Here is a 16,282-nt window from a genome sequence, read left to right on the forward strand (position 1 = left end):
AATGTGCATGCTCAGGTAAGGATGCTCTTGCATGACTGGAAGCTGGGAATTCTGAGTGATAGGATCCCTGTCAATCATTAAACAAAACACCTCACCTCCATTTTGGAGACTCACCTCAGCTACAGTCAGGTCTGCCTGTGAGCTAATCACCCTGAAACCACAGTATAGTCTGAAGAGAAAAATATCTCCTTTCTGATTGCACTTCTGGTGATTTGCTTTAGATTTGTATGTTAGGAAATCAAACCCAAGCATCTTTTTCTCCTTATTGACCATAGAGGGAGTCTAGAGAACTGCAATTTGGTCAAATGAATCCTGTCTCTGTGTTTCAGGTCTCCTTGCTCTCAAAAGGTGATATTCACTGCAGATATTCACTAGATTGATTCACTTGTGTATAAACTGAACTTTTATAAATTGTTATGAAATCTTTGCAATACTATGTAAGAGTAAAGCTGTCATCATGTTAATAAATTTGTGATAGTGCTGATGAAACTTAGCTGGCAACACTATCAGGAAGGACCCTTTCCAGCAACATTTCAGATCCTGCATAAAAGTGGTAAAGGTTTCAGATGTCTAGTCCTAAAAGGCAGCTGTTGTTTTACCCTTTGGATTATAATTCTTCAGAAAAAAGGGGTTGAAGATATGGACTGGTATTCTGAGTGTGAGAAGACCAGGCTTTTCCCAGTCAGCCTCCCCCTCAATACTGCAACGAGTCATCATTTCAAAGTACTTAATACTTTTGATTCTGAAATAACATGTAAGAAATTACTTTTTCTTCAAGTAGGAAATTAAAGAATTCAGACATTTGTATCTCTGAGAAATACAGAACTGTGAATTTTTTTTTGTTAACTTAGAAATTCAGGAGAAATTGATTGGAGTAGAAGTCTGTAATGACAGTCACATATATAAGAAGGAATTCTATAAACATATAGGTACCCGAAACAATAAATCCACTACCTAATCTCCTAAGCACTGCAAAAATTATTTTCATACTGCAGATTCTATGTATTCTTTTCTTCTCCTTCTGCATTAGGAAGTGTATTGAATTGGTTCTCCTTCCACCATGAATGTATTTGTCACTTGCGTTTTTGTAGCAGCTGACTAATGTTTCACGGAAGGGCAAATCCCCAGTGCCAAATCCATCTCTGTGTCCAATGGGCTGGCAGGTAGTGGTGTGGTGGGAGTGGGTCTCATTGTGCACACCAGAGGGCTGCAGCATGACACCCTGGTATTGCTGTCGTGTGCTGTTTGAGCCTTGCTCATCCCTTCCACACAGCACTGCATCTGCCGGTGATGCCCTTGCACTTAGTGCCTTTCCTACACAGCTAGGCAGAAACGGATGAAGCCCAGAAATCCTTACATAAAACATCAGCACTGGCTCTGTTGCCAGGATGCTTTTACAGTAACAGAGGCAAAGGCAGGATTTGGTCTGTGATGTGTATTGCGGAAATCATTAGGAAGATCATTCTTTGCAGTTATTTGAAGTGTGCCACATAACCGACCATTGCTGAGGAGCAGTTTCTGGGGCAGTATGTTTCAGTTCCAGATGGATCAAGGGATTTACCTGCTTTTCTCCTTGCATTGTCCACCAATCACTGGCATCTCACAGGCAAATTCTGTGTGAACAAAACAATGACTGCACAGCACCCAAGACACAGCCACGGGCATGTGCTGTGTTAAAGAAATGAAACATGAGCACTGGAGTACAACACCCCCTTTCCTCCCCCTCCTCACCCCCCACAAAGAGATTCCTGTAGGTGTGGCCAGCAGAACAAGCAGCGCTTGTGTTGGTGCTCATGGTTTCCTAAGCAGGGTTTTGTTGTTCAGTCACGCTGATTGAGGACTTTGGGGATTGTAGCAAAGCAGCTCTGTACATACATGCTGCGTTGCTTTTGTTGGGGTGTGTAGCTCCCACAGGCTCTGTTACTACAGTCATTTTCTCTGTCAACTGTCAGAGCCTTTGCTGCCTCCAGAATGTATGTGCATTTGTAGTTTGTACCTTTGAACAATGAGGAAAATTAGTGTGTGTTAATTTTTGTGTGTTTTTGTTTCGTTTTTGTTGATTTCATAATCCTGGTTGAATGAGCACTCTGGTTCTTAGAAGCAACTAAGGCAAGATGTTTGTTATGTTAGTTCATTTAGAAAGTATGTTCTATTCTAAATGTCTCACTTATAAAGGGAGATTTTTAAAAAAAAAATAAGACTACTAGGACATCTGGGACATTGATACTTTTTTTTACAAATGCTCAACAACTTTACGTCTCATTAACTGCCAAAGCTATCAGAGTGCTGGCAAGGCAAAGGGCTGCTCTAATACCTAGGACTGCAAGGCAGAAGCAGTAGCAGATCTAAGACAAATCCAAAGGAAATAAACCTGTTTTTATCAGGCCAGTAGGCAACATCAGTAGTTGCAAAGATATTTATGCTTTGGGTCTGATTTTTCAGACCACTTTTCAGTGTTTGTTGAGATAAATCTATGCATCTGTTGCGCTTTATTAGTAGGAATCAGTTTTTCATTAATACCTTGTTTAACAGGCCGAGGTTCCCTTGGACTTTTGTATATAGACAGACTGGTCCATATACATAATTGTCTTCTTGTCAATTTGTGTTGTCAAATGTGTTTTTTCTTTCTGATTTTTGTCACTTAGCCCAAAACCCAGCAGGAATCCTTCTCACTTTAGGATGAGATGTTGGTCCATCTTAAGATGTAGCACTCTCAGTCCTTCATCCAGGATCAAGTACTGTCAGCACACAATAGTATCTAATGGGAAATGGAAAGTATAGTAAATGACACACCTAAATGTCTTACTTTTTGCTAGAGCTATTTATGCTTTCTTGATAGAAGGGATAAAGAGACACTTTGAAAGATTAACAGAGCATAGCTGTTTTAGGTGCTCCTTTTAGGATACTACCTCTGCAACCTAGAATGTTTAGTTCAGTCTACAGATTCACAGGAGCCTAGGTGGCTAAATTTAAATGAGAAATCCTACTATTTACAAAACAGCAAATGACAGAAGTAATCTGTACTTAGCTGTTGAAGTGGCCAAGTCTAGAGTTAGTGCTGGGTTCCCACTCCTAATGCAATTACTGGTCTTCTGGTTGTTCTGAGTTAGGTTTCTGCCAGTCACTGGTTTGAATGAGATATCTTGCCCCTGAAAAACCATTCCTGATGGACACTGTAATGAAATCAAAGATTTCTGCAAAACTGATGTCTTGACAATAGTGATAAAAAAAATGCTTGGTCAGACTGCAACCTACTTGTCTGACATTCAGATTTCACTGTTGTTCTTGTGTCTGCAGAGTATTATGTCAGTCTCCTTCACAACCAGTATCATGGTCTGACATTGTGCTGGTCACATTTGCTTCACACTTCTGACTGATAAAGTGTTTATCATCCAGACTTCAAAAGAACCACTTTAATTTTGAAAGAATGTTTAATGTTTATGTACGTATATTAATCTGCCATTACTTGAGTGATGATAAGTTGCATCCAGAGAATGGAAGTTCTGGCAGGCTCAAATTAATTGAAGGATAAGATATGACATAGAGTTTCAGAATGATCGTTCCATGCCTTAGGTTGATAATGAAGCAAAAGGCTAAAGTCCCAATGTTGTCAGTCACCACACAAGGTGCAGCAATCCTGGGGAAGGGTTTGAGCTTGCTCTGTTGTTATTGCATAACAATGGCAGCCAGAGGCAAGAAAATAAAATAAAAGGCACTTAAGAGCCATAAGATTTTTAAAAATACATGAATTGGTATCCACTGATATTTCTGATTAAATCTGGAGGGTGACTATCAGGGAGTGTGGAGACAGGACAAGGAGTATCAGCTTTAAACTAAAAGAAGGTAGATTTAGATTAGATGTTAGGAAGAAATTTTTCACTAAAATGGTGATGAGGCACTGGAACAGATTGCCCAAAGAAGCAGGATCCCTGGAGGTGTTCAAGGCCAGGTAGGATGGAGCTTTGAGCAACCTGATATAGAATGGAAGATGCCCCTGCCCATGGCAATGTGGCTGGAACTAGATGATCTTTAAGGTCCCACCAACGAAGATGTTAAGCAGTACCAATCCCAATACCACTAGTCCTTGAATATCACTTATCACCAGTCTCCAGCTGGACATTAAGTTACAGACTGCAACTCTTGGAGTGTGGCCATTCAGCCAATTCCTTATCTTACAAGTGGTCAGTCCATCAAATCTATGTCCTCCATTTTAGAAAAAAGAATGCGATGCAGGACAGTGCTTTGTACAAGTCCAGGCAGATTACTTCAGTTGCTCTTCCATTATCCACCAGTGTTGTAATCCTAAGTTTGTCAGGCATGATTTGCCCTTCATGAAGCCATGTTTGCTGTCAGCAATTGCCTCTTTGTTGTCCTTGTGTCTTAGATCTGCTCCATGATCTTGCTGGGCACAGAGGTGAGACTGACAGGACTGTAGTTTCCCAGGTCTTTTTTTTTTACATTTTAAAAATGAGAGATACATTTCCTCTTTTTCAGTCAGTGGCAGTCTCTAGATTGTCATGATTTCTCAAGTGTGATGGATGGTGGTTTAGCAATTTCATCTACCAGTACCCTCAGGACCCTCAGATTCATCTCATCACATCCTATGGACTTGGGCACCTTCATGTTCAACAAATGGCCAAAATATTGTGTAAGAGCTGTGTAGAGAATATATCATCTCATCCAGTAAAATTTTTGGCTGCTGATATTTGAAATACTACAGAGATGGACTTAGAATATTTAATGATAGGAAGTTAAAGGTCCCTTCCAACCCAAACCATTCCATGATTCTATAATTTTTTCCCCAATGTTTCTTGTATTCTACACATGGAATAATTTGCTGGTGCCTATCCTGCCACTTCACAGAATACTCACTGAGATACTGTGCTAAATTCTTTTAGAAAACTGGGCCGTGTAATCTGTTTTGTAGTGAGACAGTAGGTTATTTCACTTGATGAAAAGTCAATTGTATTTTTCAGTGACAAAAATATTTCTGGACACATTAGGATTTGTATTTGTATCAGATGTTATCTGATGATAGATATTTGTGCTCATAGCGTATTACCATAATATTTCAAGCTTTATTTGTACATTTAAGGCACTACCAATTTTTAACCAGAACTCCTGTTTTTTATCAAATAAAACATTATGTAGGAGTATATATCAACAGGAGAAAGAAAAAAAAACCCAGCAAGGTGAATACTTACCCTTTCTGGAATATAAGAAGGATAAGTACGTACAGAAAAAGATAAAATGCCGCTGTAGTGCTGCATTCCAGATAAACAGCAGCTAGAACATCCATTGTGTAAAACTAAATGTTATTAAATGACATTAGGCAATTCTTCCTTAATTCCTTGGGCTTTATTCACAAGATGCTTTTTTCTTTATTACTAAAACAAACTCTTAAAAATAATGATCCAAGAATTAATAAGTCATGAGATTGACTTTAACATAATTATATTTTTAACTGTTAAATAAACATCACGTTCCTCTTTTTCCATTCTGTTTTGATAGCTATCTCTGAGAGAGGCTGAAAACATTTCTTGTAATCCTCAAGGTTTAATTTTCACATTTTTTTCTGTCAGCTTGTTAATATATATCAAAAGCTAAAAATCGTCAGACCTGTAGAAAATAAGATCCTGAGAAAGAACACATATTTCAGATGTCATGTAAAAATGCTAGGACACAGCGGTGTCACTATGTCTATCAGACCAATGGGCTGGTCATTATTATGTACAGTGTACCTGTGCACCAAGCTTTTTTTTGTTCTACTGTGGTCATATGTGTTATCTGATTTTATATCTTGACGTTGGTTTAATCTGTACAGCAGTATTCCCACAGTAGAAATGTGGTCAAGACTTGTGTAGAAAACAACTCGCAGTCCTCTCAATGATACTTAAAACAGATGAAGTTTCACTTTTACTTTATAGAGATGAATTATCAGCAATTACATCTTCCTTTTCTCAGTGGATGCAGAGACCATATATCCTCTTTACAGAAAATCTATAGATTTGAAAATACCTTCCAGATCCACCAGTTTTTCTCTCCAAGATAAAAACATTTCTGAATCTTTCCATATTTCCGATCATTTTTGTTCCTCTCCTCAGAACTGTTCTGTATCTTCCTTGACATTAAATTCTTGACAATGGGCTCTGTGCTTCTGCTGAAAACCTACTGTCGCTGAAGATGGAAGGATCTATATTGCATATGCTCACTCTTCCATTATTATCTTCTATTATGATGCTTGTTTTTCTTTTGGAATAGTATTATTATTGACTGAGTGCAATGCTTAGACATCCCTCACACATCCCTATACCTCCGCTGTATTTTTGTTAGGAATCTTTTTCTAGACATTTGCTCCCCATCTTCACTTTTATGGCTGATTGTGGCATTTTGCAGCAGACTCTGGAAAGCCAAAGTGGAAATTTGTGAGTGGCAGATAAGCAAGAGGTGAGTGCATCTCCCCTAGGATCCTACTGCTCTGTTGTGGGATTCAGCTAAGCAAAACTTGCATTTGTGCCTCTTGCTAATTCATTTGTTCCCACAGACAGATTCACATTTCCCAACTACTAGTAACAAGTAGTTCAAATACAAGCATTTAGCAGCATGAGCTGCATATAGCTGTAGAGATATAGACCATCACTCTGATTGAGACATGATCTAATATTCCACGCTTCTCTAAAAGGCAGTATATGTAAGTGTCAAGTCTTTTTTTTTTTTTTAAATGAAAGCTATGTCTACCATTTCTCTGTAAGGAGCAACACCTGGTACTCTGTCAAAAAAAAAAAAGAAAGAGTTTGGCACGGTTCCTTCGTGATAAATGTTGACAATTATTCACCACCTTTGAAAAGCTTATGTGTAGGTGGTTTGACTGCTGGTCCCAATGTCCTTCAAGGAATTAAAAATAAACATGAAGTTACAGTTTCATTGGACTTGATTCTCCTTTTTTACAAAATGACCTAATTGAGAAAATTGTTTTGGAGGGAGATTAGGTGCTCAGAAATTAAAAATATAAAACTATCTAAAAACCTAAATTGTAGGTACTTTGTTGAAACCAAGACTGTCTGTCCTTCTGAAGTTTCTTGTCTCTGTAGAATCTCAAAAGGTGTATTTGCTACTAGCCATGAGTCTGTTTCATTGGTTCATGAAGTAGCCTAGGTTTCATTTCATCAGCCTCTGCCAATTGCAAATGGCTGCTTCATCTAAATTATACCTGACCCGTTCTCTGCCCATTCTAATCTGAGTTCTTTAGCCCTACTGCTGACGTTAATTATGTTAGTCATTTAATCATAGGTAATCTTTTTGCACTAGTGACTGAGGCAAAATGAGTGCTAACTGCCTTGTGGTTTTATATTTGTCATATATTATTAGCTTTCCTTCCCACGTAGTGGAATGAATCTGCTTTTAGTCTTCTTATTATTAACGCACTTACAGAAAGTTTTCTTGTTACTTTTCATGTCCCTGGCCGTATCCCATTTTCTAGGCTGCCTACTCTGTTTTACCGTTACTTGCCTGTATTTTTTTCCAGTGTTCATGCTTAACAATTTAATTTACTTTTTAGCCTTTTGTACAGTTCTGTGGTAGTGAGCAATTGGTGAGCATTGTTCATCTCCTTTGTCTCAACCCTAGAGTTTTTTCATTGTATTTTCCTTGCTTTATCTTGCTGAGGAGGTGAAGTGAGAGAGTGCCTCTGTGGTCACCTGTCAGCCAGCCCACTCATCTCAATATGTAGGGTCATTTCAGCCAACTGAATCCCATCACAGTCAGTGGAGATTCAGCCAATACATTCAAATTGTGAACTTATTTTAGTTGTAGTTCATTTGGTCAAATACGGGGGTCTTTCTGCTTCAGTGTGATCCAGCTCCACTTCGGTGCAGCAGAAAACAAGGATCCAGAGTCCAAGGATGAGAGCTTCTCTTGTCCATTGACACAACAGGTTCCTGTCCCATTTTTAGAGGAAATAATAGGTAGATAGACCAAAAGATACAAACTCATGCCTAATAGGCCAGTCAGCCAGGTATATTCATCCCCAAGGATGAAGGAATCTCTTTAGTAACACAAGTTCTCTCAAGCATCCTTTCTTGGAGCTAGTAGTAGTCAGGAAAATAAAGTCATATCAGTAAACAGTAAAAGACCAAGCACCGAAAAAAGGTTAGGAAAGGAAGGCTTCTTCCTTAATATGTTCTGGGTCAACATGACACAGAATTACATTGGGTATAAGAGGCATTTGTTATTGTGGAAAATGAAGCCTCCCATAGATTATACTGGGATTGAAATCACAACCACTTTATATATGTCTTAGATATAGCTGTGAATTCATGAATGTCATATTGTTTTATTTACCTACGGATATGAGTGTGTTTATTTTTTAATTGAAAAGGATCTGTTTTCTGCAGCAAAACAGGGTATTTACTTTATGGATGTGTATCTTGAAAAGTTATGAGACACAAGACAGTAGCGCTGCTGGATATGAGGCTGCCTTTTGCTCAGTGTTAACTGCTGAAGGAAGGACTCCTGGGACAAAACAAGCCAGAACTCTTTGGCTCATTTCTTAGCTCTTTATTAGTTCCTTGTTTCAGTTTGTTTTTATTGCTTTACTTTCTTTTAATATGTTCCAGATAAAATGTATCATCAGAGGAACTGTTGTGTAAATCCAACAGATTTTTTCTTTTTTTTAAAGTCTTCCAGTTTGTAGAATGTTTTTTGAAGGCTTACACCCAGTATATCGTTCATCGCTAATTTAAATATCCAAAAACTGTAATTCTTCTTCTCTTATAGAATCAAGTGAACATGAAGACAAGAGCACAGGTGTCTCAGGTGAAGTATCTACTACCCAACCATGCCCTGCACCAGGATATACTCAGCCTGAAGAAGCAAAGGAGGATATGGATGTAACAAAACAGACAAAGCCTGAAGAGAATGATGACTTGGGCCCACTGCCTGATAACTGGGAAATGGCTTATACAGAAAAAGGGGAAGTCTACTTTATTGAGTGAGTGTTATTTCTTCTCTTTCTAGTAGATATATTGTGTTTAACTGGGTGGTGAGATGATCTGTATGGTTGAGTGGAGCATTGCTCTACTCTAAAACTCCATTGCTGTTCTGGCTGTCAAGGCTCCCAAAGGTGACAATTCCTACATTACCGATTTACATTGCAGTATACTGTTGGGTTTTTTTTAATAGGTTACTGGACATCAGCATTTTGATAACAGCAAGTAGAGCCATTCTGTCTTCTGTTCAGAGCAAAGCTTTTCTGCTGTGCTGAGTTGTGCGGTCCCTGGAGTCTTCCTTCTGTGGACAGAGGGGGATAGGGTTGAGTTTTGCCAATTAAGGAAAGAAAGATAGGAAAGCTAAAATCTACCTAGTGAGTAGTAGATGGAGGCCATGATATATTTAGAAATAATAAAAGGGATAAATGGACAATGAGGAGGATTAATGTAGAACATGTAGAAACTTTTTTCCTGGTATGGTATATGTACCTATTGCTACTGCTGTTAATTAGCCAACTCATTGAATGAATGGATATGAAAGTTCCTTTTTCGCTAAGTGCAGTCATTAATACACATTATCAGAATAAAAATAGAGCAAATGATTGAGTTCATATTATCTCATGTTTCACAAAAAAGTGAAAGGAAAAGCCAATGCAGTCATCAGCACAACACTACTTAAAGAGGAAGCAGTACCATTTATGTTTGCTTTAAGGAACTGCCTCAAACAATTTGGAGTGTTAGCCATTATTCTGATTACTAGTAGGTAAAAATAACATTTGGCTATGTCACTTCTATTTTAAGTCCCTTATTTCATGTAAGATTTTATGACAATCACATGAAGCGTAAACAGATGATAAGAATAAAGTTTGTGTACATTATTTTTTCATAAACACTGACATGACCAACTATAGCTTCTGGCAAATGTAAGGCTGAAAAGAGCAGTAACTGTTAAAACATAAGTGTCTTTGCTGAAAAGGGCAAAAATGTGCTTATTCTAGAAAAAGAATAAATATAGAAACTTTGCCCAAGCAGAGGAGAACTAGGATGACTTCAGGGTAAGCTTAAACCTTTGTTTCTTTCTTACCTCGCTATCATATAGAATTTTTCTGCATATATTGAATGCTCTGACAGAGAGCAGTGAGCAGACTGAATTATATGGTACCTTTGTTTTACTTGATGTAACAAAAACCTGTTATGTTTGAGTGCTGAGGTGCAATCACTAACACACCCAGCTGTGAAAGTGACAAATACTGAAGTATACAGAATACAGTTTAATAGAAAATAAATAAGTAGTTTTAAAAAATGCAGTGAATGAAAATAACTCAGCCACTCCAGCCGTTCCACTCCTCATATTCCTTTGATGTTACAGGTTACGTCCTTTTCTGGAAAAGCTCTGGTTTACACTACCATTCTGACAATGCACATCATTCACTTCCACTAAATGAACGTTATGTAAAGTAGAGAAATCAATCAGAGGTACAAGCTGGATAGAAAGACTGTTATAAGGGCTCTTTACTGTTGGAATTATATTCTTGAATCATGTAATTGCAAAAAAAAATGCGTTATTTCATGCCTGTAAAACTACCAAATTGTGTACTAGAATCCCAGTAAAGTAACAATTATTTGATCATCTGGGTTTTCACATCGCACAGTCTTCACAGGGTTAAGTTGGAATGCAATGCTGTGGGGATGCTGTTAAATTGCCTCTTTGTTTAGAAGTCACTTTGGTTAATGGCATAAAGAGACTCCATTTGCTTTCTCAAAAAAACAGAAAGATAAAAAGACAACAAAAACCTATTTGTCTAACATCTCCCTGAACAGTAGTAAAGATTATTAAATAATAGATGAAAAACAAACATTTTTAAAGTGTACATCATGATGGGTGAAAAAAAGTCATACTAGGCAGCATTTTTTATTACTTTATTTGAGACTCTTGTGAATTGTGGCTTTGAACCCCAAGGACTTCAAGCCGTAAGCTATCTCAAGTTCCAGATTGTCACAGGTATACCCAAAGGTCTTAGATTGAATGACAGCAATTTCATTCATTCGCTTCAAACTAATATCTAAAATTTGCATCTGATTTCATTTATCAGCACTCCCATCAGAAGTAACGTGGCAGATTTATTGTGAGAGGGAGTGTCTTCAGAAGAAGAAAGATAACTGTAGGCAGTATTATTTATTTGTTAATCATTAATGGCCCAGTTAGCATTCTGTAAAGCACGCTGAAAGGAATTTCCTCTGCCTCAAGCTCTAAGAAGAAAAAAAATCAGACACCAGATTAACTGGATAATTCAGAGGATGTTATATTTTAGAGTATGACTCAGTTTGTTTCTTCGTTTCTTTCCCTTTTGTTGACATAGGTGCATGACCCTATGTTTACCTATATTAGCATTCACAGACAGAACAGGAAGAGCATCCCTGCCCACTGCATAATACTTACCACTGTTTTTCAGGAAGAGCTACTTAAGTACGTTGCTTGGGTTGCTTCCAGCCTCCCTTACATATGGATTCAGATTTTTAAATACAGGCACATACTACACAAATAGGAGTTCATCTCCAACGTTTACTTTCATTTAGAACATATGCTAATGAGGACATGCAATAATTAAAACACTGTATATAAATTAGAATATCACCCCAAAAAAATCCAGTTCTAATCCTTCTTCCCTACTTTAAATAGGGATGACAAGTGTGACTTATTTTGGTACAGTTTAAATTGTAGCTGTCACTGATTTTTAGCTTTTCCCTCTCCCAGGGTTAACGAAAGGCTGAAATTCCCCATAGCCTTCAGACTTCACCTTGCCAACTGCTCTGAAACCACGTACTAGAGAGAGGAGCCTTGTATTGTCCTTGCAAAGTCAGCAGACATTGGCTCTGATGGATCTCGGGCATTCGATGTTTGCTGTGTTGTCCTGGTGCAGTGTTGAAGGGAATGCAAAAGAACCAAGTATCTCGGTGCATCTACTATAATGAGCAGTCAGCCTTAAATCCAGCACTCACTCAACTCTCATCACTTCCACCATTACATCATAGGCCATCCTGTAGAGATGGTCTGCCATGGTTTTTATGATACTTATTTCTAAAAGGTAGAATTGATTTTGCCTCTCTCTGCAGCCCTCTCCACCTAGGGAGCAGAGCACTCTGGAAGGGGTCCAGGGAGAGCAAGATATTAAACCAGGAAGAGCTACCAGTCGTCAAGCTGAGCTACAACTAACCCTTAATGAATAGTCTCAAGGACATTGCATAACCCATATCAAAATCAATTTAACTTACACTGTTCAAAGCACTTATTTACTAATACAACATTACTGGTGGTTTTGTTAGTGGAGAAAAGTCTAGCATAAACTTAAACCTCTGTAATACATCTATAAAGGCTCATCTTTGAACTGTGGTGATCATTTTTAGGAGAATTTGGACATGTGAGGTTTAACAAAACACTTTGCAGTGCATCTCACAGATATCAAGTCTCTTCCTCCATTAACACCTACTTCCCTGATTTTACAATCAGCATTGCTTTTTGGACCTGTTGCAGTATCTTTTTTAGTTAGAGGTACTTTTCATGAGAGCACCATAAAAGACTACAAAACAGCTATAAAATAGATCTCTGCCAAGGACTCTCCTCTTCACAGTAAAAAACAGCCATTAAGGTTTTGAATATAGCTGGTGCTATTTCAGGTGTTACCTGAAGAGATGTACAGCTACAGACTGGAAAAGTAAAAACCTGACCCAGTTTGTTTCTAAGAATATTGCAGCTGACTTCAATGGGATCAGTATTTCTAATTTTTAAGGTAAGAAAGTCCTTTGATGGCAGAAATAGCATGTTTACCCTAGCATCCTGTGTACCTGAAGAAGCATGGTATACTTAGCTATTCCTGCTGGCTCATCAGTTCACCATCAAAAAGCAAAGTATATTAATTAAGCATAGCTGCATCATTACATTTGATCACCTTTATTTTTCATACAATAATATGCTAAAAGTACTGATGTGGAAGTACACCCTTCTTTCCGCTCCAGATTACTTCCATATCCTGCAGCAACTATCCAGTCTCTTAGGAGCTAGCTTGGGTCTTTTGCAACTGTGTTACATCATCAGCATATCAGTGTGTAATACTGAAATTCTCCATGCCTTAGTTTTGTGGTTATTTCTGCTACTACAATTAATGGGCAATTAAGATGACCTTCCAAGGACTTTTTTCACATGCTGTTTTAATGTGCACTTCTGACAGGATTCCTCTTCTTCAAGAAAAAAGTATCAGTATGACCTTATCATCTAGATGATTCTTAATCATCATCTTTCTGTGAATTTGATCACAGACGTCCATGATTCCATCTCTGCATGTTGTGTTGAATCTGTCTGTTTCAGTTGGGCATAACAACCCAATCACATCTCCCAGTCTTTGTCTTTCAGCATGACACAGTGGGACAGGCACCAGGAAAGATCACTTGCAGTTTCTTTCTCCTGCAACCAGTTGCTTGCCTTATGACAAACTACTCTGGAATGAGGGACTTGGAAAAAACTTTGCAAATTCTGATTTTTTTAATTCTCTTATATTTTGTTGTTCTGAAGACATTCTTAATATGTACCAGTGCTGAATCTTCCCTAACCCTCAGCTGCTTTTTAATCTATGCTGACATCCAGGCCAAACTGCCAGCTCAGCTCCTGTTGTCTTTCCTCACTCTCTGATTTCTTGTCTTTTCCCCAAATGTCTCTGCTGCTCTGCAGAGCTCCTCTTTCAACACCTTTCCTCTGACATCTGTAGTGGTATTACATTCTTTCACCTTCTTTCAGTTTAATGAACTAGAGGACTCCATTCACCTGGTTTGCTGTTCAGCATTAGGAATCTAGTATAAACCACTTGCCAAGACTCTTTCGGTGGTCGCTGATGAGAGGTAATTACCTCCAGAGGCTGATTCATCCTACGAAGGGTGAAATCTGTTTGTCCAAATGTAGGTGCTTTTACTAGTAAAAATCCCCTAGGATATTCAAGGGTACATCTGCAGAAGCATGTTGATTTTTGTCAGGAGTACACTTTTGAAGGAAATGTGGTCGTCTCCACTCACTGTGATTTGGTTCACATGTCGAAGTATGTGAACTGGAATATTTTCAGATGAAACTAAAAATAAAGTTATCTCTAGGAGTACAAAAAATTGACTCCAAACCCTGATAGGGATTCAGTCCACGGCACCAGATTAGAGTTAAAACCCGTTTGGATTCCTCCTGATCTAAATCACATCTGCATCTACTTTAGCAATATCAGCAGACTGCAGAGTGAAACACTTGGTGCTGATGGCCTGGCATCTACATCCACTGTCTCTTTCCAGATGCCCTGCACTACACTCCTGTGAATGGCTGAAGTGTACTAGGTGAGCTCTTGCTGCGTGTCATCTGGTTTAGATTCAAATGAAAGTTTACAGCTGGAAGGATGCTCAGTGGGTAAATTAAGATATTCACTTGAATCCTGATGTGAGTCAAATCACTACTGTAAAAGTATCGTAATAGCCCAAGTTATATACATGGACCTGGCAGATAAGATACAAACCCAATGCCCTTACAGAATGGCAGCTGAAGACCACTTGAAAGACACCATGGAGACTAACATGGTATTAAGAGCATATGTTTAGGTCCCTAATCCCACCCTAAAACAAGTAAGATAAATTATTCTGTATAGGTGACTCTCCTTTGAGTAGAGAAGAATCCTACAAAGTTAGCTGTGTAATTTCTAGATGGCAGTCACATGAAATGAAGTCCATTCTTTGTCGCAATTTAGCTGAGTCAGAGTGCCTTAACAGCAAAAATGACCATAGGAGACTTTAGGCATTTATGTATTCCTTCAGAAATCTTACATATGGATCTTCTGCTCCTACAAATGCCTAGAGGCACCACCACTGTATTTGATACAAGTACATAAGTGCTTACCACTGCCCAAGGCCATCTGGGATGCACAGAATGGGGATCCTCAGCACTGTATCTCTAAAGGACCTCATATTCCAGACACACGTAACACAAACCAACAGTGTGAAGTGCAACACAAAGTGCAGTCATAACTGCTCTGATTCACATCATAGCCAGAAGTGGAGTCCCCTCTGCATCTCTCCCTGCATGTGTGCAGGAAGTTTGGGAAGTAGCCCACAAAGGGTAAATTGCAAAATTGTGATGTTACAGCTCTTTTTTTGTTTTGTCACTGTCCCCCTACGTGTAAATTGCTTGAAAATCAGTTTATCTAGAGCTCTGCAGATAGTTGGATCTTCGGTATACAAACAGGGGAAAGGATGAAGCATTTTAATATGAAAGTCAGGTGGCCTGTAGTGCACTTGGTTTTTCTCTGTCTCATATACTCTCCTTTGCTCAAGCTGTTCTATTGAGGACCATCTTGAATGTTATGCATTTACAATAAAAACCCAAACAAACCCATATGTGCTGTCCCCGAATACACTGAAGCAGCACATTGGTAAATACCCATTTTGAAATGCCTTTCACAATAACGTGCAAATTACATACCTTGCAAGAGTCACAATTTAGAATAGGTTTGCAGTGTTTTCAAAAGACATTAAAGCTATTACTGTCAGTAAGTGCTTTCTGCATTCCCTTCAGAAACGTTTCAAGAGATTTTCTGAGGGCTTTGTTACTACAAGAAACTTCATCTGTCAAAGTGCTTTAAACTGGCAGATTGCTAACACCAATCTATCGTATTAAAAATCTTAAGTAAAATAATATACCGCATGACAAATAATAATAAATTAGTACATTGTTAAGCAAGAAAAGCCACACTCCAAGTGTCTGGTTTTTTAATTCCTGAAAGTATGGACAAATATCCATTGAAATTCTAGAGAGTCTTTGGTGCTGGTACCAAGCTCCAGTAATAAGGGGAAAATGGGTTATAAACAGGCTGCAAAGTATTGAAAGCAGAGCTACAAAGAGAAGAATGGGAGGTTGAGTCAGAGTTTCTGGGAAGTATTCTGAGCTTCTTTCACTCTATTTAAACCAGCTGAAAAATGTTTTGATTTTTTTTTTCCATGAAAGTTTAGAGTTTTGTGTCTAATTGATATAGTAGGACACTGACTGCAATAAGGTATTTTGGCCAAGTGTAAGTGCTCGGTAAAGCGGATTTAAGTTAACTTTCAATAATTAGTGTATTGACTTTTGGCTACAATAGTAATCGTTTCTGGTGGGGTTTATTTTGGCATTATTTTTCAACACTGCAATAAACCTTGGGTATTAAATTGTTTATATTTTGCCCAGCAGTTAATAAATCAGAATGAATTTTAAAATGTTCTGCTATTCTCATGCTCCATCT

General features: G+C 38.3%; 1 protein-coding gene across 11 annotated transcripts in view; it reads left to right on the top strand.

The window, feature by feature from the left end:
- The window catches only part of MAGI2 (membrane associated guanylate kinase, WW and PDZ domain containing 2), a 735,464-nt gene that overhangs the window by 476,257 nt on the left and 242,925 nt on the right, over nucleotides 1-16,282 (top strand). For all 11 annotated transcript variants that reach the window (XM_021384489.1, XM_021384488.1, XM_021384490.1 and 8 more), the window contains one exon: nucleotides 8,776-8,989. In XM_021384489.1, coding sequence (XP_021240164.1) covers nucleotides 8,776-8,989 — 214 coding nt within the window. The remainder of the gene's footprint in view (nucleotides 1-8,775; nucleotides 8,990-16,282) is intronic.

This window comes from Numida meleagris, chromosome 1 (genome assembly GCF_002078875.1).
Source record: "Numida meleagris isolate 19003 breed g44 Domestic line chromosome 1, NumMel1.0, whole genome shotgun sequence".
NCBI classification, from domain to species: domain Eukaryota; kingdom Metazoa; phylum Chordata; class Aves; order Galliformes; family Numididae; genus Numida; species Numida meleagris.